General features: G+C 39.5%; 2 protein-coding genes across 2 annotated transcripts in view; one reads left to right on the top strand and one right to left on the bottom strand.

Moving 5' to 3' along the window:
• The window catches only part of LOC119912596 (zinc finger protein 721-like), a 343,224-nt gene that overhangs the window by 131,638 nt on the left and 188,985 nt on the right, over positions 1-22,601 (bottom strand). The gene's annotated exons all lie outside the window — the stretch shown is intronic.
• Positions 11,740-18,349, top strand: LOC119912698 (zinc finger protein 239-like). The gene is made up of 2 exons (XM_038731987.1): positions 11,740-11,923; positions 17,639-18,349. Exons 1-2 carry the CDS (start codon positions 11,855-11,857, stop codon positions 18,332-18,334), a joined length of 765 nt encoding a protein of 254 aa, XP_038587915.1. The 5' UTR covers positions 11,740-11,854; the 3' UTR covers positions 18,335-18,349.

Raw genomic sequence — 22,601 nt, 5'->3', positions numbered from 1 at the left:
TTGGATTACCAACTGTAAAAATGTTTTGGAAATAGGAATCTGTTATTACCAGTTACTGGGGAAAATGAGTAAACGTAAAATGAGAAAAGTAAGATTAGTAAAGTTCCAGCCCAACACTAACAGTGGGCCTAGCTATGAAATTAAATTTTAATTTAATGTTAGAATATTATACTAATTTACGGATTCTGTGCAACCAAAATAAAGATTTATTATATATTAACAATTAAATAATACTCACAAATGGCAGGTTGATGATTTAGATGAAGAAAGTTAGTTGGTAAAGATGGCCGGCCTCACATGCTCCTCCCACGGGTTGGCACATGCTCCCCCCCAGCCGCCACTTGGAGGGCTCCTCAACTTTGAAAACTTCCAAGAACATTTTTGTTCCGCCATCACTTTTCGTAAAACTGTCAATATTTGCAAGCTACACAGTTGATTTCTCACCTCGAAACTTCTCAGAAGTAGATTTAGTGCAGAAATAACCTGTGAAATTTGAAACTTTCTGTTGCTGTCCCTCTGTCCGGCGTGCGCAATGATGACGCAGTGAATAGTGACGATTCTCTCGGACCAATCAGCAGTCTGCCGTGTTTTTACGTCACGTTAGTATCACCTCAGCTCGCATGGAACCTCGACAGAGGTTATACGAAAAAAGGTACCAACAGGTACAACTTTTCCCCGATGGAAACCCAAAAACAGCGAGTACAGTCAAGTGAAGTCGGCCGCTACCATTCAGTGGAGGGGCATTACACACTAACCGCACCCCCCCAGAAATTCAAGAAATTATTGTGTTTTGTAAGGACCTGAGCACAAAACATGCAAGGACTCTATTGAAACTGAAGGATTTCTTCTTTTTTTTTGGGCGCGTAAAATGGCTCGCTAGCGCCCCCTAATGAGCGTACGAAATATCTGTGGTACATGTCTAGACATACAAGAAAAGCCTCCTAGAGCAATGCCTGACACCCAACTGGAAGTCGGCCATTTTGGATTTAATGGCCTAGAGAACTAGTAAAATCGACTACCAAATTAACCATTTAACTGTGCAGTTTAAGCCCATTTCTGATTAAAAGTTGGACTAACTAGTGCTGCATGTTTTTGGAGAAAATGTCATATTGGAATTATTGTGGTCAATATTGTAATTCATGATTCAATTAAAAAAAAAAATCTTTTAATTCTTGTAAGTACATATTTCGGGCACTATTCAACCAGCGCTACAATGGAGTATTAGCTCACCGTCCAGTAATCTGCCACGTTTTTTTCCTCAAGAAATTGCTTGGTAAATAAAATATTAAACAATTTTCAGTTTATTATCACACAAAGAATCAGCCAATATTCTGTATATAACTGTGAAGTTTGAACCACAGAATGTTTTTAAACACATTTTCCTCCTTGAGTACTATTTTTTTTTTTTTTTTTCTTTATTTTTTTATCTGTATTCACTGTTTTTATTTGATTTTGTTTAGACATTATTGGGTCAATATATGTCACTGATACATTTTACATGCTGGAGTTTGTTTCCTGATGTATTTGTTAGATGTGTCCAGTTGTGTTTTTGGGGTTGTGGCTTTGATGAGTCTTTACTGTGTATCTCTGAAGTGGTGGAGGTTTCCAAGATTTCATGTGGACCTTTTCTCTCAAATAGCTTCTCTCTTGCAAATATCAATAGAAGTGATTACCAGAGAGACCAAATCTATTAGCTGTATCTTTAGTCCACTTCTTCTTTTTCCTTCATTTCTTGTTCCTTTGATTACTTTACATTTTCTTCTCCGGATTTTAAATGTGTTAAATGCATATAGAGTAGTAGTGTATTTTGATCTGTTGTTGAATGTTATTTTGAATCTGTTGAGGTTTGTTCAGACTGAAAGCAAAACCAATTGTAGTTGTACATGTCGGCTCAAGTCTAAAATGTTTCAGCTTAAATGAGAAATTCAGCTTTATCTTTGACGAATGAACAGAAGAAAAACCAGAAACTGGAGGAAAGAGACTACAGAAGTGGAGTTTCTGTTGTCCCCTAAGTCTGAAGGACTCGGTATGCTTCAAACTAACTAGATCACATGACGTCTGTTCAAAATATCAACACTGAAGACGGGGCAAAAAAGTCCAAATGTTTCTGAGGCCTGAACCAGGTCCACTGGATACCTCTGGGTTTAACTGTTGTGGTTTGATCCAGTGTGTAGTGAGGAGGAAGAGGCGCTGAATAAACAGGGACTACAAAACCACTACAGATGACATTTGTGTTCAGTCTGAACAAACCTTTGTTCTTGTGAAAGTCTGATTGAATCAAATATTATTGTGTCTTCATTATATGATGCCATTTTTAACAGCGGTTTGCTTTCTGTTCTGTCAGTAAATGTGTTGCTTTCTGTTTAACTTGCATCCTGCCAGGGTTGGTGCTGTAATCATCTGAGCAGGATACTTGAGACTCGAGTCCTTTTCAATGTTCTCATTAAATTAGTCTACACAAAGAGAAGCTTATTGTTATTTTCAGCTCTGACAGACTGAAAAGACTTCCCACTCGAGTTTCTCCGGTATCTTGTGATGTATTTTCATCCTTAAGATGGACCTTTCTGTCAAGACAAATAAGTAATTGTAATGATTATTCAACATGTTAAATAAATCATTTATTCTTCACGAATTAGTGGTCTTAGTGTGTCTCAATGTGTGTGTTTCCTTTAGTACACTTACATGCAGTACACCGCCAACACTATGTACTTGCTTAGTTCGTTAATTTTGCCAGGGTAATGTCTTAAAAGCCGTGTTTCGACCAAAAGTCCCCAGATCTCTTTTCAAGAAACTAAAAGGTTCCTTCAACCCACTGTTGTGTGCGTTTCCACCATGGTTTAAAGACCTGCAAAGATTAGGCAAATTAACCAGCTGAGGGCTGTAGCTGAAGTTGAATAAAAGTTAAATACTAATCTTCTGTCCTGTTACCTCAACGCCTCTTTGTGTTGACTTGTAGTGGCTCCATATGGTGTTCAGGCACTGCAAAGATCTTTCTGGAAGTTTGTTTACAGCATGCTGACCCTGCAATTTAAAAAAAAAAAAAAACAACAAAAAAAACATTACGATTTTATTATATTTCAAATATTAACAAATATCTGCTCTATTGTTGATCACTTAAATCCTATAGGTGGGTTAAGAATGTAATAGGACACTTGGAAGCACCCGAGATGGCTATGAGTGCAAAATGTACTTCAATGTGAGAATAATACTTTGATGTATTTCCCCTAATTCAGCTGTTAAACGTGTAAACTGTGCAGATAAGCTCCAGAAGTGACTCCAGAAAATAGCATTTACACAGCAATCATTTCAAACATACCCCATTTCATGCACTGACGATGTGTCAAAAGAATTGACTCCTGTTGTCCAGCGGCCTTTTTCACCACTCACTGATTTCAGATTAATGTAAAAAGAAAACATCCTGTTTCCACTGACTCATTTCACTTCACAGTGATAGCAGACCACCTCAGGGAGACCCTCTGTCAAAATAAAAACATAACATTGTTACTCATGTTATGTAATGACGCGCTCTTTTATACTACGTCACACTAGGTTTATACTGATGCTTAGTAAGTAAAGTTTATTTGTATAGCACCTTGCACAGATAAAAATCACAAAGTGCTTCACAGTAAAATACAACGTATAAGAAAATTTTAATACAGATGAAAAACATAAGAAATAAAAACCATTAAAACGTGCGTGGCGTGCGCTCTTTTGTTAATGTGAGTTAAAAGCCTTGCAGCAGAGTTCTGAACAGCCTGGAGACGGTAAAGCTCCTTCTTGCTCAAACAAGTAAAAAGACTGTTACAGTAATCTAAACGAGAGGAAATAAAAGCATGAATGATCATCTCCAACTCACCCTTTGACACCAGTGTTCTTAATTTGGATATATTCCTTAGTTGGAAGAAACAGTTTCTGACTAGTTGTTTAGAGTGGTACTCTAAGGACATTGCTGAAACAAAAACACCTAAGGTCCTGAAGGTCGGCTGGACAGACGAGCATAAATCACCAATACGCTGTAAATCTGAGGGATTCTACTTTCAGGGGCGATAATCAGTGTTTCTGTTTTCTCTGAGTTCAAAAAACAGGAAGTTGTCACACAACCACTGTTTAATAGGGGTCAAGCAGTTAGTTAAAGAAGACAATTTAAGGAACTCGGTTTCCTTGAACGAGCAGTACAGTTGAATATCATCCGCATACAGATGGTAAGATATGTCACTGAATTGACTAATTATCTGTCCTAGAGTAAATATATATTAAAGGAAAAGGATGGGTCCCAAGAAAGAACCCTGAGGTTCCCCACACGACAGTCCAGCAGTTTCAGACATAATCTGATTTACATAAACACTAAAGCTGCTACCAGAAAGGTAGGATGAAAACCATTTTAAAACTGATACAGACATCCCAACCAGATCATGGAGTCCGTTTATCATAATATTTTGAACAATAGTATCAAAAGCAGATGAAAGGTCCAAGAGGACGGTGTATTCCTTAGAGTCAGCTGACATCAGAATGTCACTAGAAACTTTCAGTAATGCAGTTTCTGTGGAATGAATTTTACTGAAACCAGACTGTCAAACTTTGTCAAACAGCTTGTGGTTCTCTAAGAAAAGGGTAAGTTGCTCTGCTACAACTATTTCTTGAATTTTTGACATGAATGGAAGTTTGGATATTGGCCTGTAGCTCTTAGGTTGTAATGGATCCAAGCTGGGCTTTTTAAGTACAGGCTTGACAACAAAAAAACAAGGAACTACACCAGTTAAAAGTGAAGTATTAATCATCTCCACAATACAGGGGCCAATAGAATCAAACGCTTGTAGAAATAGCACAGTAGGGAGAACATCCATAGGACAAGACGAGGGTTTCAATGTATGTAGCAGAGAGGTGATGTCCTGTAATGGCACAGGTTTAAAATATGACCAAGAATGAGCAGGAGACAGGTTACATGCAGAGTAACATCTCTGATCTTATTTACAAAGAAGTGAAGGAATTCATTACAGTCTGATTTAGAGGACACAGTTGCTTGAGGGGCAGAAGGAGAAACAATTGCATTTATAGTGTCAAACAAGATTTTAGGATTTTGATTATTAGAGGATTTAAGCTGAGAAAAGAAGCGAGTTCTCGCATTTCTTAGCATTTCATTTAAGGTAACCCTTAGTTCTCTCAGATGAACCTCAAGTTTAGAAGATTTCATTTGACGTTCAACTTTTCTACAATTTCTCCTAAAACTGTAGATAGTTTCATCGATCCAAGGACAAGGTTTTTTAAGGGAGACAATGTTTGTTTTAACTGGTGCCACTTTTTCTAAAACTGCTAAGCACTGATTATTAAAAGACTATGATAAAACCTGCATCACTACATCCCATCAGTGACCACGGGTCAAACAAGGCAGAGAACCTCTCCGCAGCGTCATGATTAATAATCTGCCTTTGGGCCCTAAATCCCAGGGGCAGAGGATCCAGAGGACAGTTAATGTCAAAGAACACACAGCTATGATCACTCACATGAACATCTTCTACACGAGCATTTATTATATCAAGACCAAGTGAGAAGACAAGGTCCAGGGTGTGACCCTTAATGTGTGAGGGTCCAGTAACATGCTGAGTAAAGTTAAAAGAGTCAGTGAGGGATAGAAGATCCGCAGCTGTGTTACATGCGATATTATCGATATGCAGGTTAAAGTCCCCAATAATTAAGACTTTTTCCAGTTTGACGATAGACGATAAAAAGTCAGTAAGAAAGACGCCAGCCGGGCCAGGAGGACGGTAAATTAACACAACAGCAAAATGTGTTAAAAGCATCTACTTTGAGCATCTGTGATTCAAAAGAGAGTTTATAGCTCTGCATAAGAATCTGTCACGATGCACAACAGAAAGCCCACCACCGCGGCGTGCCATGCGCGGCGTCCCAGTAACAGAGCAGCCGACAGGACAGAGCTCATTTAAGCAAACAAACTAATTTTCCCTTTGCCAGGTTTCAGTTAAGAACATAAAATCCATATTCTCACTGGCAAAAAGCTCGTTAAGACTAAAAGTTTTGTTAGAAATGGAACGATAATAAATATATCCTGACTTCAAAGTAAAGAGTGAAGAAGAAATAGCCCTCTTTCAGAAAAAAGATTTCAGAAAAAGGTATGAAATGTTAATGTGAAAGGTAAATGCTGCTCTGTCATGGTTATTATGCGCCAACAGAATGAACACACACACACACACATCTTAGTTTATTTATTTAGATTTATGATTAAACATATAGTAAATCCAAATATATCTCAGATTCACTATGTAATTTATATACAATGATTATCAAAATATTGCCTGTAGACACACAGACACACACAACTGTCTATAGATTTGTCTCTAAGAACCCCTGCCTTGGCCAACCTCAAAATGGTTAAACATGTTGTAAATGTGTCCTACAGTAAATTGATGGAGATATCTGTTGTGCTGTGAATAAGAATCTGTGTCCCAATAGACAGGAACGTCAACCTGGGGGGTGTTTCCATGTTACCATTATTTATTTTGTAATTGTTTTGTTATGCTATGCAGTGCTGTAAAATCTTAATGGTGAATCCTGTGTAGTGAACAACGGTGTGGATTTGTGCATTTTATATTGAATAAATCTGGAGCTACTCTAAATTCCTTTCTCCTCCCCAGAGAAGATGGGGAGGGGTCAAAGTTGCTTTCTCTAAGTGCTATCCCGACCATAAAACTGGCACCTTTTTGATTCCGAAGCTGATAACGCGGGGCCTGACTGTTAAACTGACAAAGGGACACGAACCAGCCATTGGCATCTCCCTGAACAGTCTATCAAAACTGCCCCCCAACACATATGTTTCCGTGGCAACTGACCTTATTCTTTGTTTTATTACCACATCAAAGGGATACTCCTTGTCTCACCTAGATGTGACATAACCCAGGACAGCCAAACTTTAAATGGCTAAAGACTGCAGTCTCCAAAGACTCAAAGCATTTAATTGAGTTTAATTAAATCTTTAGTTACTTGACTATGTTTGCCTCTATTTGATTAGTTATGTTAACTGTTGTTGCTATCTGTTGTTGATATTAGTGCTGAAAAGAAAGTTACTTGTGCAGTGTTTTTATTTTCAGCAAGACACTCCTTCATCTGATGTAATCCAAGCTTTCCTCATGTAACCTGAGCTCCCCCAAGTGGACGAAATAAGTATTACATGCCCTCGTCGGAAATGCCGTTAAATGTATAAATATCCTGACCAATAATGTGACAATTGTTTCCTGTTACCAAATGCCTAGAACAGTACAACCGTTCAACCATTGAGGTTCGATTGTGGAAAATATTTGATTATAATACGTGCAAATAGATTTCTTTTCTTTAGACATTAAGTTTAGAAAGGCAGTCCCTTGGGAAACCTGAGACGCCCCCTGGGGAACCACGCCCCAGACAACAAAAGAGCGACACGCGACCTCGTTGCTCTTCTCTTCGCTGTTGGCTCTTCCACTCTGCTCTGCTCTCTGGACGCTTCGGCACGAGCAGCGTGCCTCGCCAGGCAACGCCCAGACTCGGCCAGCGAAACAAACAGGCCTTTGTTCGCTTGAAGCTACACACCTGCAGTGCCGCGACATCGATCTGCCCTTCAGTTTGTTTTATTTTCTTTATTTCTTTTGTTTGTTAAAGTTATGAGTCCGTTAAGTTACACTGGACTAATTCAGGAACGACCAAGTTCCATTTTAAGCCTTTTTCGTCGAGCCAACTTCACCGAGGTCAGACCAAGCCACGTGGTCTCGCCAGCTACAACCAAGGAAACCTGAAAACAGCCGAATTGCCAGATGGAGGAGGCGTTTTCAATCAGACACGGAGAACCCTGGAGAATCCCTAGCAAAAAGCCAGGATCGGCAGCTAGCATGGGACCAGCAACAGGCCAAAAGCAGGCTGTCGACAAGCAGTAAGACTTAACACACATCCTGTGATCAGATGTCCATTTTAACTCCTAAACTATAGCATTAGTTTACTTTCATTAGTTCTTCTATGCCGTATGAGTCAAATGCTTCCCACAATCGAACCTCCAGGCTCATTGCTCAGCAAATGTTTATGTTCCCTGTATCCAACCATCTTTTTATCACCTTAGTTAGAGAATAAATTCACTGTAATATAATCAAAAGCTGTGTGTGTTACCTATTTCTAGTTCCTGCCAAGAAAATTGACCCTTTAGATATGAGACTGTGTATATGAGAATTGTATAATCATTAAAACTACCTAGAGGTCCGGAGACTCTAGGATTGTAACCCTTAACGAGGAACATTGATTTTATGAATCTTAAAAATTCATAATTGGGTATCAATTCTCATAAATTTATTAAAATGCATAACTAATAAATTTAGGTCTGCTACACCTGTCATATCCTATATACTGCATATATACTGCATATATACTGTATATATCTCCAGCAACTGCAAAAATGCAGGACATTTGCGATCTTTCTGTTTTCAATGTGCTTTTAACAGTTTTGGACACAGTGTATTAGCATCTGAAAAGTGTGCTGCAGATAAACAGTGTTTTGCAGGTGGTGAAGTAGTAATGAGAAAAGAGTTCATGGATTTTGGAGAAAGTGGTCATTGAATGCATTTTGTGTGAAAGCAATACACTTCTGTTTTGCTGACTGTGTGAAGAGTTTTGACAATGTCACTTCAGTTTTGACCAATGCAGGTTAGCAATAGAGAAAAATGTGAATGTTTTGTGAGGAGCTCTCCAGTTTGTCCTGAGGGACGAACAGACTGACAGTGACAGGAAGCAGCCAGCAGGAGGCAGCAGAGGAGCTTCAGTTTGTTCAACAGATGATAGTTTTCACTTTAAAGTCACTGGAGGAGCAAACTGTGTGCAGAGGGTTTGTATCCTGTTACCTTTAATAGAAACAACCAGTCCTCCTATAATGGAAGATCAGCAGCCCAGTAAGGTTGTTGTTATTTCATTAAACAACAGTTTATTATGGAATAAACAGCATGTGAGCAAAATATCAACTGAAACATCAAAGCAGATGAAACTAAAGAGGAAGAGGTCGACGTCAGCATCCTCAAGGACTTCATCACTTGTGTAGCATCACAGCGCAGAGTTTCTAATAAGGGGGTTAGAAAAGCTTCTCTGAGACCTCAGACCTCACTTAACTCCCCCTCTTCAATGACAGTACAAGTGCCACTTTTGGAGACATTTATAAAAAACTTAATCACATAGCATAATGGCTATGAAAGAAGCGTCTCTATATTGAAGTTTATCAAGCATCGCCTGAGGAGGAGAATGTCACAGGACAATTTGGAGGCCTTCATGATGATGGTGACGGACAGCACCGGATGTTTTTTGAACAACAAAAGGCCGATAATCGAACTTTACTTGCTTAACAAACGTTACGTGCGCAGGAGTGAGTGAGAGAGATATTATTGTTATTATTTATTCTCCTGCAAATTAGCAGAGAATAAGATGATCCAGCTGTAGCTCTGAGTCTGTCCTCTCTGCTCCACCTGAAGCTGTGAGCTGCACTTTATCAGAGGCCTGAAATTAACTTGTGTGGATTTGTGGTGAGGTTAATCACCTGATAGGCAGAGGAGCCATTATACATATTTCATTTCAAAATCTATGTTTTGTCCCCCCTTCTTTCCTAATGTAAAGTTTTGTTTTAATGTAAAGTTTTGTTTTATTTGCCTTCCTGGCTCAGCCGATTTCTGCATCGCTCTTTAACAAGCCGGCAAGTGAAAAACTTTCACTCTCCATTAACGGCGTATTAAAAGCGTCTTCAGTCTCTGCACAGCAAATGAAGACTACACACTGTAAGATCTTTGTCAGACGATCACTGCATTGATTGAGATATTAAAAGTGTCCTGTTGTTGAACAGAGCATCGCTTTGGACATAAGCCTGTTTCTTTTCTTTAATACACATTGGTTACTATCTGTTTTATAGTGATGTCCGACGGTGAGTCCAGAAACAGAATGTCGCCGGTGAAACTGATCTTTCACTCAGCAGCTGTTATTTATTTTTGAGAGAGAGAGAGAATATGGTGGATAAAATAGTCCTGTTGGGTTTTACGCATGACGCACAGCTTCCTCTGTATGGAGGTTTACCTGCTTAACCAGCAAGCTGCTCTTGTGTTACTGCCACAATATTTCTTTGCGTTGTGAAGATTATTTAGATGCTTCAGGAATAATCAGATTGTATTGGCACCCTGTGCTGCTGTAAAGCAAGCGGTTTGTTTGGCTACATGTCTGTTGTCCGGGCAGCAAAAGTGATATTTTAAAGTGATCTTATAAACACCTTCATGGAGATGTAAAAAGGAAAATAATTGTAGAAATAGCTAAATTACAGATAATTCTTCACTGCTTTTGCAGGAATATGTTAATGGGCTACCCAAAAAAATAAACTCATCAAGTTGTCTAGTCTAATGCAGTAGACAGTCCATTTTTACTCTGATAGTAAAAGATCGGTCCACCTGTGGCACGCAAAGTTTATAATGATTTATCCTGTATATTCTTTATTCTGGAAATGTCAGAGAACCCAGTTAGATTCTGAATGTGCAGAACTTTGAATATGAGCAGAAAACCTGCTAAAACACAGGAGCTGTTAAAGTCCAGGAGTTTATAACTGAATTAAAACTGATTTAATTTATTATTGATGAGGTATAAAGGTGCCACATGCGCATTTAAAGAGGTTACCTCAATGAGTCACGCCTGCCTGTGTGTTGATTCAGCAGTGATGATATTAAAAGTTGATCTGAAAGAGAAACGTATCTGAAAGCTGAGAGCTGCTCTGCATTATACTCTCTTACAATTTTAGATTTTGAATTGTTTTATTATACCTAAATAAATAAGGTCATGGAAGTTACAAGGTCATAAAATATCAAAATGTTCTTAAATATTCACCACATCTCAGCAACACCTGAATTTTGTGCGTCCCTTTTACATAATTTCCATGATAAATTGATGCAGAAAAGGCAGAAATTGGTGCAGAAAAACACCAGACCCCCCCTGTTCATACTGTCACAGTTTTGTTGTTATATTATCATAATTAGACAAATAACATTACAGTTTAGCAAAATCAAAATGAGACAGTTAATAGTGTTGTTGTGAGTTTTGTTTTGTATAAGTAGAGGATGTTTACTGTTGCTTTACTGCTTTACAGACTTAACTTTGGGGTGGGGGAGGTCAATTATTATGCGAAGATATTAAGTTTTATGGGCTGGGCTAAGCCCCCAATATTTCAAAATCCTAAAAACGCCCCTGGTGACGGAGAAAGAAAGTCTTAATGAACCTGGACTCTGATGATGTGATTGATAAGGCTGTGGAGAAAAGCAAACTCCTTCATAGTTTGTCAACTACAATGGTAAGACATGTTAATTATTCTGTGGCTATGCAGTGCTCTTGTCATATTCCAGTGAAACTTTAGTAACATGCACTGCACCATGCTTTGCCTTTTCCATGTTTTGGTGGAGCTGCTCTACGGTCATGAGCTGTAACGTCGAGACTTTGCGTTTGACTGTCTGTGTTGTGAATTTCTGCATTCTAGTCAGTATGTTGAAGCAGCTGCAGTTTAAAAGTTTTATTTTTAAGGAAACCAGAAAGCAGAGTCAGTCAAACCTGATGAGAACAGCTGACTTCAGTAAAATCATCACAGCAGTCTGACGCGCTGAACCAACTTCAGCAGCTACAGAGAAGCTGCTTTGTGAATCTGCTGCCTGAGCAACGGTAACTAAGGGGCGGGGCGAGACGCCGTGACATCGCGAGAACACTCCGCGGGATCCCGCAGTTCTCCTGTATCTCAGCCTGAAGAGCTCCGAGACCAGAATCCAGACTCAGTCCAGGACAACACGGTCCACCAGTCACAGCGGAGACCTGCAGGACGATGGAGAACCAGAACCCGGACCACAGGAGCCAAACAGCAGTCTCGTGCTCTGATAGCACCGATGTTCAGGTCAGTGTTCATGACTTCATCACGAGACTAAAGACACGAGGAAGAGTCTCGAGGGTCCGTGTATCATCCGTTCATTCTGTTGTTAGAGATCAGAGCCTGAAAACCCGCTCCAGGGTTTGTGTTGACGTGGTTTGATTTCCAAAGTGTCTCCGTGGTTCCTGTTTTCATCTTGAAGAGAGGAAGCTGAAAGAAAAACTCACGAGCGTTTCTCTTTTCTTTGTTCCGGGAGTTTCCCGCTTGGCGCATGCGCGGTGCAGCCCGTGTTGTGTCGGGAGCGCGCAGAACAAACAATGCTGGTGAAAAGTGAAGGCTTGAGGGGTTTTACTCTTTTCTATCCATAAAAACACCCAAACTACCTCTGTGTGGAGAGGGAGGTGGTGGATTAAATAAAAAATAAGAGGAAATAGAACTTTTACTGTTTGATTTCCTTCTATTTTCCCTTTCTATTTCTAGAGTAATAACTATTGTGAAATACATAAAATAAAAAACAGCGCTGAGAAAAACGCTGTCAAGACTAAACAGAGAAATGTATGAAATATAAAAATCAAGGGGTCAGCCGACGGTGTTGTAATAGATGTACCAGGTATGCTGTATTGTAAAATCAGTGGTGGTTTACTATCTAAAGCACAACAGTATTTTAGACAGAGACCCAATAATGTGGTGCTCTGTAAAGTCACAACACCTGAAGCAAAATGATCCCGCAGTATACTACTGACTACTCTGACACGTGGCGCTGCTCGGGCCAGGTGCAAGATGGAGCCTCTGGACTGAAAATAAACCCAGGACCCAGTTCTGCACACATCCCTCGCCACACTTGATGTAAACAAGATTACTGAACAATATTTATAACAATACCTTTTAGTAACTTGAGTAATAACAGGCCTTGTTATAGAAACAAGCTCATCAGAACGGAAATAAACAATCACGCGCATTCAACAATTTAGACCTGATGTTAGTTAGACTAATTAAAGGAAGATTTCTTTGCCGTGATGATGTTAATAATTACCTGACTCGGACTGTTACAGTCAAATTTACTTTTATAAGCATGAATTAGATGAATGGACAATCGGCTTACTGAGCAGCCTTATCTCAACAGTTAAACTGTACTGGGACGACAGGCCAATTGACTTTGGAAATGGTCCAACCCAGACACCTTCCAAGGGCAAGTAGGTTGAAACTAAAAAGACAATGTTAGCTGACAACAAACACGGTGGCCTATACTTCATCCGTAGTTGTATTACTCCAAATTAAGAACATATACTTAAAGTGCTCTCTGTTAAGTGACTTACCATATTTTTAAACTATTTTCTTTGGTACCATTGAGATGTGCAAGGCAGCAGAATCTATTATATTTTGGAAACAACTCCAAAGTCCTGAAGTCACCAAAAAGTAACTTTTCTCTTCAGTTATGTCTGCTGATACAACATAAGCTTGTGGAAGTTTAAAATCAAAATAAAGTAGAATGTGAGAGGAATAGATTAGGATGCCTCATAATTTTGCTTCATCACACATTAATAATTTATCATTTAAACATTCAAAGTGAGCCATAACTATTCTGTATTGCATTTTTCAGTTGTAAAAGATATAAGTGCCAAATTTCAAATCAGCAGATCTGCCTTCTCACTTCGAGTTTGGAAATAAAGCCAGTGACCGCTCTCACACAATCACTACACTCAATCATCAGGCATGATGCAGAACCGACATAAAAAATGTGTTCACTTGTCAAACCTCCATCTTAGGGTGGGGGGGGCACCACTAACTGAGGCCCCATCCACACTAATGCATTTTAATGTGCTACGTTTGCTCCTCCCGTCCAGACTAAACCACAAAAAATGAAGATGTTTGAAAACGCTGCCGACCCCAGAGGGCGTTTCAGTGCAGACGGGCAAAAACATAGGACTTTAGAAATGTTTGGCTCTCTGATTGGGTCTTAAGTCATGCAAAGCAGAAACACGATGCTACTGACAGAGTTTTTGATTTGGTGTTTTTATTAAAGAGGTGGTATTATGGTTTTTGGCTTTTCCCCTCTCCTTATATTGTTATATCTTTTTTTTTTTGTGTGCATGTAGCAGGTTTGCAAAGTGAAAAAGCCCAAAGTTCCCATCTCCCACAAAAAAACACTGCTCTGATCTGCCTGAAAACAGCTCGTTTGTAGTCCAGCCTTTACTTCCCTTCAGTTAAAACGAAGCCTTCAACACAGGGTGAAAAGAGGAGCTGCAGCAATGTGCAGTATGACAAAAAAGATGTGTTTTTTTTTTTTTTTATTAAACCATGTAAACCCCTAAATAAGATTCTGAACCTGAAAATGAGCATAATACCACCTCTTTAAAATATTTTGTACCATGCAAATAACACTTATAATCTAACTTACACTTGTACTCTGCATGTCTCCATTTACTTTGCGACAGCTCCCAGTCAGTTTTCTGCTGCCACAGTCGCTTTAAACTCCTGTGTTACAGTCTTTAACAGTCCCAGCTCGTCTGCTTCGTGTTTATACCGGCATGTGCATGCTCGGTGTATGTGAACGGTCACTAGATGTCCGTTTTCAGCCGTTTTAATCAAGAGATCGACTCTGATACACGGCTAAAACGCTGCTGTGGACGGAGATCATATTCGTTTTAAAAATTTCATTTTTAAAAATCTCCACAGAGACGACTCCGGTTTAACATCAGTCACAGGCTGCTCGACCTCCACTCAATACATTCGCACTGCTAGAATCGCGCAACTGGTCAAAAGATCTTGTTTGGTTACCTGTTTTTAGCTTGAACAGTCTTGATTATTAGATGTCTTGTCAGTTCAGGCTATTAAAATTCTCTCAAGAATTAACTCATTCATACCAACGTACCCTACTGGTAAAAATTGTTAGGCAAGCAGCATTTTAAATTAAGTCTAAATACATAAAAAATGTCTCCACACACCCAAACATTATACATCCACTCTTTTGAGCAACACATTAAAACAGATTTTCACTCACACAGCAGATATCTAAACACAGAAAGGCTCGTTAAATTTATTTACAAGAGCTTGACACGTTTGTAATTTTATCTTTTTAAACACTTAAATTAAGTTACTTAAATTTTGCATCATTCAAAGTCAAAAATGTATTTTCTATCTTATACTGACTCTTCATGTAGGCCTTCATTTCAGCCTCTGTCTGAAACGAACTGTAGAGCAGGGGTATTCAATTAAAATTTAAAGACGTCTAGTTAGATCTTCCCAACGGTGAATTTCTTATCCACTGCTGTCATCTAGTGGCCGTTGTTTTAACAATTTTAACCCTTTCTCTAACTTCTTGTTTCATTAAAGTTATTTCCTTTTAGCTGTTCTTTAACATAATTTGTTATTATAATTTAGCCTTTTATACTTTTTAACACTATTGAAAACACTCTAGATCGGAAATTCACCATTAGGTTTCAAACTCAGTCTTACCGTATTTGTTTTTTAAGTCATACATGCATAATTTTGACAGCATGAAAACTCAAACACACACAATTGTTGGGTTGTTTTTTTATTTTATTTTTTAAAGATTAACAAAAGAATAACAAGGTTGACATTTCAAACACAAGTATGCAGTGTTGTACCTTTCACAAAGCCTTGGTGTCTGCGACAGTACGTGTCATGATCTGGCCTGCAGACCCATCTTTACTACGATTTTGTATGTTATCAGATCCTTAAGCAAACACTATGCCATATTATTTAGGTGCTGAGCAAACATTACATCACTTTATCTCAAACAAACTTTATCAACAAACATCATCTTATCCTATCTAGACTCTAAGCCAACAGTACCTGCCGTACATTAGCTTGGTTTTTGCATGCTCACAACTTGTCGTGGCTTCATCAGCTTCACTTCACATGTAGAGACATTCAAAGGTTACAAGTTCACACAGAATAATGTTGCGTACTTGAAACTTAAAATAGTAAAACATTAATCGAACCAGTTGTCAGACTGTCATCCTACTAATGATTGTTAAACAACATATCCTTGTAATGATTACAGCACTTCTATGGAGAAGAATCTCTTAAACAAAATGAACATAGGCCAGTCTGTTAAATGTAAAAATTACACAACAAAACCACTTTCTCTTGTTCCATGAGAAACGTGAGCTCTAGCTTGTTCTGCCAGCTAGGATTAGAGATCTATGAGATATTTTGGTTTTAAACTGCCCTTGACAAGAATGTACATGGAAGAATCAGAGTTTAGATATGAGCTAATTGCATTTCATTGGCATCAGTCGTTTATAACAGCAGATATATGACTATTAAAAAAGAAACCTAGAGTCAGATCCTTCACTCATGTCATGGGTGTTGCATAGTTTTCTCACCAGAGGGCGACCAGCTGCAGCTCCACTGTTAACAACACTGTCTCACCACAAAAACCACAGAAGAAAACAATCAGCTGACCAGAGTTTACCGGAGCAATAAGAACAGACGCGGTCACTTCTCTCCAACATTCATGACTTGCTAACCCTCCCGTTTTTCTCTGCACTCTCCCGGCTTTCTAGCAGCTCACAGCAGGTTAATGTTACGGTAGCTGAGTGTTGGAAGCTGCTGACAGACGTAACTGTAGATTTATTTAACAGTGTGGCAGTTCTAGTGAACAGTTTTGTCCCTGCTGTAGTCAGAGACGTAACAGCTCTGGTTGTAGTTATAACGTTTGTTAAATGAAATCTCAAAGTTGCAGGTCCTCGTTGTAGAGTCATGTTATATTAGATGCATTCAACAGCAGCTCACTGTATCCTAGACGGCATGATTTATACCGATGGTGGTTAAATGGTTTCACGTAGCTTTGGTTAGAAGAGTGCTGGTAAAGGGATGAACTAGATGTGAATGTGCTACATTGAAATTATGGCAGATAATGCGTAAAGTGAAATACACATGTTTATTATCTCTCTGTTTACAGACGGCTGAAAAAGTTGCACCTTTCAGTAGCAAATATTTATTGATGTGCAATTGTTTACATGTTCACTTTTTGAGACTGTAATGTAGTTTATTAACATAATCCATTTAGGAAAAGGTTTTATTGCACGCATACATACCAGCTTTCAATATCGGCCTGTTAAGTGTAAGTGTAGTTTATACAGTAAAGGAGACTACTATCCAAATCATTCTTAAATTCAAAATATCTGCTCATAAATTGGCTCTTTTTCACTTTAATATCGGCATTGGCCCCCAAAAACCCACATCGGACAGGCTCTAATAAGAATCTGTTCATTCTTGATTAAAATGTAAAATCTCTGATTGGATGATTGGAACACTCTGTGAGTTTCCTGGGCCGCTGAACCAGTACAGTAAATGCTAGAAAAGGTAGTAATTCTCAATAATAAATCGGCTGTAGTTCGGCGGTGTAAACACTTGGTGGCTTGGAGACTAGAATCTAATAATTGTTGTTACTGCTTTCAGAGTAACAAATTCCTTTAAACCTTTGTACAAATGATTCTTTTTAGTGACCGATTTCTTTTTAGTAATGCGTTGGTTCATTATTAAGCGAGCATGTTTGAAGTTTTCACCACTGACGGGCTCAGATTTTTATACTCTAAGTGTTTGAAAACATTATGGAAAAGATCCCGGTTGAGATGGATATTTGTTTTGTTTTTAAAGAGTAAGATAATTTTTGTTTAACCAGAAAAGGTCACAAATGAAATTCTGTGCTGCCCCAGACCCCACTGTGAATTCTCACTTACTGTCTTTCTGTATGTCTGTCTGTTGCTTTAGAAACAAAGAGAGGGACTCAAACGTCACTGCTGTCACTTCTGTGACAAATCCTTCAAATCATCTGGAAATTTAAAGAGTCATCTGAGAATTCACACTGGAGAAAAACCTTACACCTGTGACCACTGTGGGAAAGCTTTCGCTCAATTAGTTAACCTAGAAGTGCATCTACGCGTTCACACTGGAGAGAAACCGTACAGCTGTGATCACTGTGGGAAAGCTTTCAGTAGATCAGCTAACCTAGATGTTCACCGTCGTCTTCACACTGGAGAGAGGCCGTACTGGTGTGACCAATGTGGGAAATCTTTCACTGCACCAAGTAACCTGAAAGTCCACCGTCGCGTTCACACCGGAGAGAAACCGTACAGGTGTGACATATGTGGAAAAGGTCTCACGACATCCGTTGAATTAAGAAGGCACCGTCGCGTTCACTCTGGAGAGAAACCGTTCAGCTGTGACCAATGTGGGAAAAGTTTCTCTACAGCAAGTCACCTGAAGGACCACTGTCGTGTTCACACTGGTGAGAAACCATACAGGTGTGGGCAGTGTGGAAAAGCTTTCGCTTTATCAGGTAACCTAGAAATGCACCGACGTGTTCACACTGGAGAAAAACCTTACTGGTGTGATCAGTGTGGGAAAGCTTTTACTCAACATAGTAACCTTGTAGTCCACCAACGCAAACACGCTGCTTCCCTCTGAACATACACTCACCTAAAGGATTAGGAACACCAGACTAATACTGTGTTTGACCCTCTTTCGCCTTCAGAACTGCCTTAATTCTACGTGGCATTGATTCAACAAGGTGCTGAAAGCATTCTTTAGAAATGTTGGCCCATATTGATGGATAGCATCTTGCAGTTGATGGAGATTTGTGGGATGCACATCCAGGGCACGAAGCTCCCGTTCCACCACATCCCAAAGATGCTCTATTGGGTTGAGATCTGGTGACTGTAGGGGCCATTTTAGTGCAGTGAACTCATTGTCATGTTCAAGAAACCAATTTGAAATGATTCGAGCTTTGTACATGGTGCATTATCCTGCTGGAAGTAGCCATCAGAGGATGGGTACATGGTGGCCATAAAGGGATGGACATGGTCAGAAACAATGCTCAGGTAGGCCGTGGCATTTAAACGATGCCCAATTGGCACTAAGGGGCCTAAGTGTGCCAAGAAAACATCCCCCACACCATTACACCACCACCACCAGCCTGCACAGTGGTAACAAGGCATGATGGATCCATGTTCTCATTCTGTTTACGCCAAATTCTGACTCTACCATCTGAATGTCTCAACAGAAATCGAGACTCATCAGACCAGGAAACATTTTTCCAGTTTTCAACTGTCCAATTTTGGTGAGCTCTTGCAAATTGTAGCTCTTTTTCCTATTTGTAGTGGAGATGAGTGGTACCCGGTGGGGTCTTCTGCTGTTGTAGCCCATCCGCCTCAAGGTTGTGCGTGTTGTAGCTTCACAAATGCTTTGCTGCATACCTCGGTTGTAACGAGTGGTTATTTCAGTCAAAGTTGCTCTTCTATCAGCTTGAATCAGTCGGCCCATTCTCCTCTGACCTCTAGCATCAACAAGGCATTTTCGCCCACAGGACTGCCGCATACTGGATGTTTTTCCCTTTCACACCATTCTTTGTAAACCCTAGAAATGGTTGTGCGTGAAAATCCCAGTAACTGAGCAGATTGTGAAATACTCAGACCGGCCCGTCTGGCACCAACAACCATGCCACGCTCAAAATTGCTTAAATCACCTTTCTTTCCCATTCTGACATTCAGTTGGAGTTCAGGAGATTGTCTTGACCAGGACCACACCCCTAAATGCATTGAAGCAACTGCCATGTGATTAGTTGATTAGATAATTTATTAATGAGAAATTGAACAGGTGTTCCTAATAATCCTTGAGGTGAGTGTATTAAGAGCCTCCTGCTGCCTCCTCCTCATGTCCTGACAGCTGTGTTGTTATATTGAGAGCTTCTCTACAAACTGAGGAATAGACGACAGTAATTTTACATTCAGCCTGCATGTTATTGTGATCATATATTTATTAATTTAGCTGACACCGTTATCCAACTTATAATTGCTATATATTGGAGAAACTCGGGGTCAAGTGTCTTGCTCTCTCACACATTGGTGGACGTGTCACAGTGGGAGTTGAACCGGAGTTGAACCCACCCCCCCTGGTGACTTATTAGTCTGCCCCCCAAAATCCTGTTGTTGCACTCTAGCTATGAAGCTAAGATGCCACCCACCCTTACCTATCTGCTGGAAGGAGGGTCCTGGAAGAAGTGGGTCAGCCCCAAGAAAATGTGAGAAATACTCATCACAATTTTCCAGAGCACAAAGTGACCTCTTCAGTCGCTCGTTGTACTATCGAGGTAGCTCCTGTTCACTGTGCCCCGGCAGCTCCTAAGCACGAGTCGACAAAGATCAAGGAGGAGATTCACATCCTGACACCAGAGAGCGTCTGTGAACAGATACAGAGGTTTCCATCTCCACCTGAATACAACCACCTGTTATCATGTGACCGTGCTGCGCTAGAGTCGTGTGATGACAACTGAGAAAGTTCAGTTTGCTTAACTCATTAAGACGAGATGCAACGTGTGCGTGCTTTTTCCCTCTGAGATCGGCTGCAAGGTTTGTGCTTCTACCTTTGAAGGCCAGATGCAACATGTGGCCGTTTTTAGTAGATGTCCCTGTTTCAAGACACATGACTTATGAGATCATTATACGCTGAAATACAAGTGGGGGAAGTGAAATGTATTATGGGATTTGTATTTTTTATATGTTTTTGGCCTTTGTGTGGACCGCAAGTTTCCAAAGCTGCGCTTCAGACAGTTATAATGGCTGGTGAGCTGAGCGAATGCATAACAAAGCATGAGCGAAACTCCATCCAGCAGCAAGTAGACAACTGTTGGTGAAAGAAATGAAAACCTGCATTGGGCTGTGTCACTGTGGGCATCTTCACCTGCAAGTGGGGAAAAAAGTAGATTTTTCAGACAAATTTACCCCCAATAAGAGACAGATTTTCAATGGTCTGGAGGTAATAATAATTACAATAATAACAATTTTCTTTGTTTTTTCATTTGAGTAAACACAAAGACAATAATTTCCAATAGAAGCAAAAGGTGGACGCTCTCAAATGTTTATATAAAATCTAAAAATATTAGGTTTAGGTTTTAGAAAGCTTTTCTGGAGAGCACCATAGGTCTTAATGGGTTACAAAGGCCATGGGATGTGGTCAAAAGCTCTAATAAAGAGTTAGTATGTGAGGCTTGAGTTTAGACTCATTCATTACAGATGTGTTCCCCAAGGTCAAAATGAAGCTACAAGCTTGATGAAATATTTTTTGAGCTTCATACATATTTTATTCTTGTTGTGTTTTAGTAAAATAAAAAATCCACAAAGGATGAAAATGTGTGGATTTTTATTTATTCTTTTTTTATCGTTTTATTTTCCTTTTTTGTGTCGATACATATCATTGATCCATTTCCTGTTTTTGTTTAGTATAGTACACATGTTCAGTTTTATATCTTGGAGCATTTGTTAGATGTGTCCAGTTGTGCTTTTGGGGTTGTGGCTTTGAGTCTTGTATCTCAGAAGAGGTGGAGGTCTCCAAGAGTTCTCATGTGGACTTTTTCTCTCAAATACTAATACCTATTAGCTGTATCTTCTGAAGAGTCCACTCCTTAATTATACATTTGGTAAAATCTTGTGGGGCCCTCACTTTCCATGGCTTGAAAGCATCATCAGTCTGTTTGGAGGAAAATCTGGGTCTTAAACAGGTCATTTCTTGTTCCTTTGGTTACTTTACATTTTCTTCTCCAGATTTTAAATGTGTTAAATGTATATAGAGTAGTTGTGTATTTTGATCTGTCATTTCCTGTTGCTGAATGTGGTTTTGAATCTGTTTGTACAGTCTGAAAGCAAAGCCATTTCTAGTCAAAGCAAAGAGCCGCAGATTTGTTAAAGACGGCGCCAGTTGAGGTGAAGACATTCTGCTGAAATGTTTCAGCTAAAATGAAAAATCAGCTTTATCTTTGATGGATGAACAGAGAGACAAGAAAACTGGAGGAAAGAGACTAAAGATGTTTCTGCTGAGTTCTGAGATCAACGTCTGAAGGACTTGGTACGCTTCAAACTACCTAGATCACATGACGTCTGTTTATACCTGCTCCAAATGTCAACAGTGAAGACAAAAAAACCCTAAAAACACAAAGTCCACATGTTTCTGAGGCCTGGACCAGGTCCACTGGAGGCCTCTGGGTTTAACTGCTGTAGTTTGATCCAGTGTCCAGTGAGGAGGAAGAGGCGCTGAATAAACGGGGACTACGAAAACACTACAGATGACATTTGTGTTCAGTGTGAACAAACCGTTGTTGTTGTAAAAGTCTGACTTAATCAAATATTATCGTGTCTTCATTATCTGACTCCATTTTAACAGCTTTTTGCTTTCTGTTCTGTCAGTAAATGTGTTGCTTTCTGTTTAACTTTGGGGTTGGTGCTGTAATAATCTGAGCAGGAGACTCGAGTCCTTTTCAATGTTCTCATTAAATTAGTCGACACAAAGAGAAGCTTTGACTCATCATTTCAAACTGGACGTTTAATGAACTGTTTCCTTTCAACAATATTTCTTGTGGATCTTCAGAAAATATGATAAATTCTGACAGGTCCAAAATGTAAACACAGCAGCTTCTAAATCATGGCGGTGTAGAAAGTTCTGATGTGGTTCAACTTGACTCTTAACTTCCTGTCAGTGGTTATGATTTACTACAGCTGCTGACTTTTCTGTGTCTGTATAAATAAAGTTTGTTTGACTGCATGCATTAGAATGAGCCACAAATATCACAATGGAAAACAGCTGCAGCTGTTATCAGCCACTGGGAGATTCACAGGAAACGCCCATTCAAGCCCCTTTCATTCAGCTGCAGGGTTTCACCATGAGACGGCGCTTCCTTCACAAA

The sequence above is a fragment of the Micropterus salmoides genome, unplaced genomic scaffold (genome assembly GCF_014851395.1).
Source record: "Micropterus salmoides isolate LMB-PRFRI ecotype aquatic unplaced genomic scaffold, ASM1485139v1 Ms_hic_scaffold_2, whole genome shotgun sequence".
Lineage (NCBI taxonomy): Eukaryota > Metazoa > Chordata > Actinopteri > Centrarchiformes > Centrarchidae > Micropterus > Micropterus salmoides.
This window is presented reverse-complemented; position numbering and strand designations above follow the sequence as displayed.